Raw genomic sequence first — 7,560 nt, 5'->3', positions numbered from 1 at the left:
GTCCATCAGTGTGTGTGTGTGTGTGTGTGTGTGTGTGTGTGACTGTGTGTGACTGTGTGAGTCCCGGTTTATGTTTGAATTATTAAACAGGAAGCCAAGTGTCTCTGCTGGAGAATCACTGCCTTCACATACACAAACATCTTTAAAACACACAACGAAAGGCACGCATGCACAGAAACACACTTGACACGTCAGATGTTAGTCATGTGCCTGACTGCATTTGTATTATAAACGTTATGCTAATGATGCGGGTTAGAGGGAGATGCTGAGGCGGCCGTTTGCTCTGTCAAGATTTCACAATTTGATGTTGGGGATTAAAGAAATTAAACTGGATGAGAAAATCGATACCCTTCTCAATTCTGTACGGTAAAAATGTTGGTGCAGCTAGCAGCCTGCTAGCTTAGCTTAGCATGAAGACTGGAAGCAGCTAACCTGTAGGAGGATAACAAAATCCACCTGCCAGCACCTCACTAAAGAGCTCTGTGCCCATAGACTGTATAAAAGCAGCGGACATAGCTTACGTGTCTGAAAAGCGAAGCCACTAAGTCAGATTGGTTTCAAAATGTGACACATCTACAGGGGGCTTGGCATAGTCATGTATATAAGGATGGACAACATGGCAGCTCCCTTAAAGTGAAGCCAAAACATCTTGATGGCCACGAACGGAGTACACAAACATTTTTTTCCATAGATAGTGGTAGTTCTTATTTCACTACACTATCCTCTAGTGTTCATTTTTCTGATATGTTTGGTTTTATTTAGTTATTTGATGATATAAAAAGAGGATGTGACATCATGATTGACAGCTAATCTTAACCCACGATTGACTCAGGTGGGTGTTCAGGCTGGACCTCTACGCTGCGGCTCCAGCCCGGATCGCTGCCGTCCAGACTCCAAATGACGTCACCAGGACAGTACAGCAGCGCCCATATCCAGGATATTTTGGCGCCAATTCTGTACTCTGGCAGGAAGTGGAGATGTATCTTTATAGTTACAGTCTTTAGGCCGTGAAGACCGAGGACATTTTTAACAAAATTGCAACCGTTAGGGACTATTTTCACTGGTGGATTAATAGACATTTTTTGCTCTTGCAATTTTTTTCAGCGACAGAATCATGTAAAAGTGTGAAACCACAGAGGTGGTGTTTATCATAATGAAGGAACATGTCACCCAGCACGACAATGAGAGTGAAATGCAGCTCACTGGAGCTGCAGTATATCAGGGTTTATCTACACAGATCATGCTTGTTAGAAACAAGAGTTTGTTGTTTGTTTCCATCTTTTTAGCAGGATTTGTTGAGAATAAGAAACATATAGAATATCTCCAGATTTGCCCTTTATGTTTATCATCTTGCTTTAATCACTTGACTCACTGTTTCCCGTTTCCACAGATCCTCTGTCAGTGTTTTGGCTCCAAAGTTGGCTTTTTAAAGGTTAATGAATCAAGAGATATTGATTCTCTACACTTAGATGAATGGATCACCTAAAAAGCCAAACCTGCTTCCAAAAAGCAAGGCGTTTGGTAATGGCTTCCTTATCTTTGGCTCAGATGCAATAAAGCTCTTTATCTTAGAGATATGAGAACATCCGTATCATAATTGTATCTCATATCTTTTAACTTAAATGGGCACTAAGAAATGTATACAATGAATCGGCAAGGAAGGAATCAAGGAAGTGTAAGAACATTGGATGTTTTTTGGCACGACCAGTTGTACTTTATAGTGGACTGATTCATCAGCTACACAAACTAAACCTAGCAGTGCTGTGCTAGACCAGCAGTAAAGCAGCAGAAATATTAAGGGAAAACATTCTGCTGTAGCACGCTGTAGTTTCATTTTCATTTTCTTTTTGTGGCTTGTCAGTAACAGATGCTTCACATAAAGTGATGATCACCTCCTCAAAACACTCATTCTACTTTAAACTTAGTAAAAGCACTGAGTACTAAATACAGTTAAAGTTATCACTGATTCATTAACACTGAACACTAACAACCAAATAATCGGTATAATAATAGTAATAATAATCTGTAATCGGTGTACAGTATATTGTAACCATGGGTAACAGTTACATTTATAAATCTGAAAGATTAGTAGATTAATTGACACAAACATTTATCTGCCACTGTTTTTTAAATTTATTAACCATTTGAATCGTAGTTTTCAAGCAAAAAGGCCAAAAGTGCTGCTGTTCTGGTTTCTCAAATGTGAATATTAGCTGTCTTTAGGGGTACATGTGGCTGTTTGACAAAATAAACCATGTGAACATGTCAGCTTGGGTCAGCTGTTGTTAAAAATTTGGTCCACAGAAAGAGAAAGAGGCGTTCTTTCCTTTAAGTTGTAGCTTCTCAAAAACAAAACAGTGATTTCCAAAAAGGACGCCATAATTATATCTTAATAATTATAACAATATGTATTCCTTATTCTTTCCAGAGCTGCATAAACAGAAAGTCTAGTATATTTTTAGCACTTGTAGTGTCAACTTTCTGAAGCGTAATAAATCTAACTCCATTTCAAGAGATTTAAAAATGAAAAAATGAGACGTCTCATATTAACAAGTTTCGTCCTTATTGTCATGACTGTGCATTGAAGCTTCTTGTGCCTCAGACTAATTTACTGAAAGCTATTTGCCATGATGTGATCATTATACTGCAAGTAAAGAACACCTCAAAAAACATGAACAGTTTGAGTACTATAACATTAACATTTGCAAAAGCAACTGTTACATACACCTAGATAACAGGGATACTTAAATTCTTACTTTATGTTAATACTAGTATATTATATTATAACATCATCTGCATATTGCTCACTATTATCTCGTTAATGTGCCTTTTTGTGGTTTTGATGAAAATGCGGGTGCTGTGACGGTGACCCTGAGTCCAGTCACTTTAGCATATGTGTGCAATCGTCTGAAACCAGAAAGAGAAAAGTCATGTCAGCGATGGCATTTGTTTTAGGCTACATGTTACACCGAGACTCTAAATGCATGATGACAGGCGAAGTCAGAGGTGATGAAAACTGGACTTCAGAACATTTCTGGTAATGAGAACCCTTGAGAAACCCTCCACTTCACCTCTCCTCAGGTTCGGGAATCTGCTCTGCTGCGCTGAAGGTTGCTGTGTCAGTAGCTCCAAGTTCGTTTGTGCTCTCTATTAAGATTGAAGGGTTTCAAATTAAACGTGAATGACATCAATTCATGTCAAATAAACTCTGAAATAGCTACCATTGGAGGGAGATGCTGCAAAATAATATCATTGTAATCCCTGCCAAGTGATTGACAGTCTGCGAGAATGGCACGTCGAGGGGTTACCATGGTTACCGAGGCTCGGTTGCAGTGTTATGCCTAAAATTATCATAAAAAGTATGAACCCTGGTCCAAGGACACCATCAGAAAGACATTATGGTAATGCTCTTAGACAAACAGTTCAGTGTCAGAGAAGGAAAACACATTATTCTGAAATTTAAGACAATATTAATGTAACTGACTCAATTAAGCAGACGATTATGAAAGAAAGATGCCATTTTCAAGATGTAAATCTGTGGCTCCTAAAATAAAAGAAAGGATGAATTATTCGAGGGCATATTTGATTAAATATACATCACGGGTGTAGGTCAGAGGGGAAGCATCATTAAATAATTCCATGATCCAGACTCTGCTTAGTAAAAAAAAAAGATAATCTGGCAAAAGGTGGTAAAAAATAGTGGAATAATTGTAGGTGTTGGATGTCGTGGTCCTGTCATAACTTTGTGTTGGGGGTCATATGTCTGTCTCATGGTGACACAGATATCTGCAGTCATTGATTCGTCTGCTGTGGGGGAAGGGATGGTTCTTATTTTTAATCCAAGATAGATTGGGGGAACCTACACGTGCACGTGCAACACACACAAACACACACACACATGCAAGAGGATGATGTCAGCTGCTGAGTGTAAACAGAAACAGCAGAACTACCAATCAGCACGCGCTCTTTAGCAAATTACTGGGAAAATTAGAGTGTGAGAGGAGGATGAAGGGATGAAGTGCAGATAGAGCTGCAGGGAGAGGGAGAAGCTTTTCCCCAGATTACAGAACAGCTACAGATTACGGCCTGTGGATTATGAGGGTTTGACCAAAAAAAAAAAAAAAAGTAAAGACAGAGAGACAAACAAGCAGCTTTTACTGTGTCCTTTTCAGAGTGTGTGTGCGTGTGTGTGTGTTGGTCTTTGTGAGTGTTTGTGTCTGTGAGCTTCTTCCTGCTGCCTGGTGTCTTCATCTTTCTGTCAAAGACCAAGGTTCACGTGAGGCATGAGAGTGGTCTGAAGCTTTCATTTGAGTGTCAGAGAGAAAGCGTTCCCAAACTATTCCTTTAAGTTTGATTATAATTGCTCGAGAGCAAAGTAAACCTTGCTGTGCTGAAATGCATTAATTAATAATAAAGATGCAGCAACTAAATCAAAACTATTCATCTTTTTGGGTGGTGGAATAGGTTTGTTTATATTAGTAATGTTTGCAAACACTGAAGTAAAACAGCCTTTATTACAATTATCATCATTTGAGAAATGATGAAACTTAGACTTTGCATGTGAATATAATTCTTATCTATTTGGTCAAAAAAGTGTACATTGACCTTTTATAGATTCCTGATGAGTTTCCCAGACGGACTTCTCTTTATCTTCCTTATCACTTTTCCTTGACTTCTGTTATCATCGTTGGAGAGAAGAAACTGGAACTTCCTTGCCACAGTGAATACAAAATGAAGAGAAAGGATAAACCAATGAATACTTCATCAAAATAAATAAATAAAATAACTGTAACTTTAGAGCGCTAACAGTGTAGCTGTCAAATCCACCTGCAGGGAATGAAATGTTATCTACAAAGAGAGAATACATTAATCACTGGATTGTGAATAGATTTAAAGCTGGACTGTATTTCTACAGAGTTTGTTATTCCCTTTCTTTGTTCCCTAATTCTCTGCGTCTCTGTCCTCTGTATGTTTCAGAGCTCCTCGGAGCAGCAAAGCGGGTGAACGTCAACATCCAGGATGCAGATGGGTGAGAGGCTACAACTCTTCTGCTTCACAGTCTCCTTGCCTTTGTTCCACATCATGCCATCATCCTTGTTTTAGGTTCATTTTCATCATCTTCTGTTCATCATCTTCTTTCCTTCGTTGTTTTCTTCCTTTTTTACTTTCTCTCTGTCAAATTCACATCAATAGCATCATTCATTTGTCATCACATTGCATCGCAGCTACAGAGGTGAATCCCTGAATGTTGCTATGCTTCGATCAACTTTCCAAAATATAAATATTCTATGTTTCAAACAGTGTATTACAAATCCTAACTTGGATGTAAGAACCCCCTCAAAGATTACAAAATACATTTGTGATAATTAAAGTCTCTATAATCTATATTATGGCACAATGTATCAAATGACAATGTGATCATGTGAAAGGGGTTGCTTGTTGTGATGAACTTACAGACAATTATCACCTGAATCTGCAGCTTCTCTCAGCTTTTACGAAGCTTCATAGCAAGTTTCAACTTGTTTAGCTGTCCGGTCACAACTTAACTGTTTTGGTTCACTCTCACTGCTCTCATAGTGTCATTTGTGCCCACAGAGGGAAGCTGTTTTAACCAAAAAAGCTTTTGAAAACCTTCTGAGCACTAAACCCGAGACAAACACAGCTAGTGTCTAGTTGGTGAACAAAGTGGAGCGTTTAGCAGGTTTGGGGCACAGGTGTTGGTGGAGACAACAGTGAATATTGGACTTATATTCACCTGGTGGCCAATAACAGAACTTAAAATAAATGCTAATGTTACTCCATAACTGTTGGATGTGTAAATAAGCAGCTGTTTCCTAACAAACCCCAGCTTTAGAAGTAACCTAACACCTCGTGAAAGTCCTCTGATGGTTTCACTTTTTGCTTTGCTGAAGGTGAAAGCCAACATTTCCTAGCTCTTAATTTGTTCAGAAATGTTCTCTTATCGACTCTGAATGTACAACTATGGATTTTGGTTATTTTTAGACTCCTGATTGGTTAAGCTTTTTATGTGCACATGCTTGGTTTGCGATTGTGCTCCATTTGGCCCCATCAGATAACAAAGATCTTTTTATTATGTTGATTGGAATCAGATAATTGGACTCAGCTCCTTGTGTAATGACTGATGATTCGTTGATTTGACTCCAGGGCCCGGCCCTTATATTCACCAGGGATCCATTAGACACACACACACATGGACGTGTTGTGTGTAAGCCCGGCCCTGGGGTAGAGAGATTGCTTATTAATGGAAGTAGGTCATTTGCCCCCTCCCGTCGCTCACACAGAGCTGAGGGGCGGAGCTGCTGTACGCTGAAGATTATTTCACCAAAGTTATGCTCTGGTTTTACACTACATCTATGAATATGTGTATTTTTATACATAATCTGTGTCTGTGTGAAGGTTGTCACCGCTGCACCATGCCGCTCTGAGTGGTAACAAGGAGCTGATCTCTCTGCTGTTGGAGGCCCAGGCAGCAGTGGATATTAAAGACAATAAAGGTAAAAACACACAGAGATTTTCACAGAATACAAGTGTCCTTACAACTCAATGTGTGACCATGAAACAGGCACAAAGCACACGAGGCCGTCCGGATAACAAAACAATCACAAAAAAAACAGGAAGACAAATTTTGGCTCTCCTTGTGCGACCAATAATACTATCTTATGTAATAAAAGGAGAGCTTGTTGGAAATGCAATAAAAGGTAGCAACCAGTGTTTATGAGAAGTGACAGATTTGTGTGTGCAGCAAACAATAGACAATAGAAGAGGAAGCCTCCATGGCTGCAGGACTGAGAGCCAAGTGGAAGGAGGGCAACAAACATCTCCAACTCATAACGGCAGATCCCAGAAAAAGGAGAGGAAATCTCAGGGCAGATGGGAGATATAATCCCTGCAGAATGTATCCTACAGTCTCTACACTCAGTCATGCCCAGTATGTCTCTAAATAGAGGTCTACAACTGGCAGACATCCTTACCAGTTGGTCCCGCCTCCTCAGCTGGTTTGTCTCATTGGAGAATGTAGTGAAGTTGGATATTCGACAGATATTCACTCCAGACCTAGTGATGTTTTCACCCAGGATGGTTAGCTCATCTCCCAGAGTCTCACGCTGGAGGCTGACTGAGGGAGCATCAATAAAATGCTGGTTAATTGACACAAAAACAGTATTCTTTCAATACCTACATGCTGACTTTATAATATAGTTGAAAATTATGACAAAAAATTATACTAAATAGAAAAAATAATGGCTTTGCTGACTTCACCATGGTTCTGTGGAGGTGGAAGGGAAACGTTAAAGATATAAAACATCTGTAACATCGGAGAAACTAGCCAGTAGCTAGATTTTGAATGTACCCAACTGACAAAAATCCCACCTCCTTCATTCAGGCTTTCCTCCAAAATCACACCCCAACAACACATGAATGAGGCTGTGCTTTGTGCTGTTGGCTCACTAGACTTTTCTCTGCCATTCTTGTGCGACCAGCTCGCTAGCTTTAGCAATAAATCGGTCCAGCTTTGTGGAAGACTCCACCCATGTGCAATGA

At 39.6% G+C, this 7,560-nt stretch overlaps 1 protein-coding gene across 1 annotated transcript in view; it reads left to right on the top strand.

Moving 5' to 3' along the window:
- LOC139198714 (caskin-1) overlaps positions 1-7,560 on the top strand; it is a 31,585-nt gene that overhangs the window by 1,631 nt on the left and 22,394 nt on the right. The window contains exons 2-3 of the mRNA XM_070827640.1: positions 4,978-5,029; positions 6,418-6,515. Of these exons, the coding sequence (XP_070683741.1) occupies positions 4,978-5,029; positions 6,418-6,515 (150 nt within the window). The remainder of the gene's footprint in view (positions 1-4,977; positions 5,030-6,417; positions 6,516-7,560) is intronic.

Source organism: Pempheris klunzingeri, chromosome 3, assembly GCF_042242105.1.
Source record: "Pempheris klunzingeri isolate RE-2024b chromosome 3, fPemKlu1.hap1, whole genome shotgun sequence".
In the NCBI taxonomy this organism is placed as follows: Eukaryota; Metazoa; Chordata; class Actinopteri; order Acropomatiformes; family Pempheridae; genus Pempheris; species Pempheris klunzingeri.
Note: the sequence above shows the minus strand (reverse complement) of the source record. Positions and strands in the feature narration are given on the sequence as shown.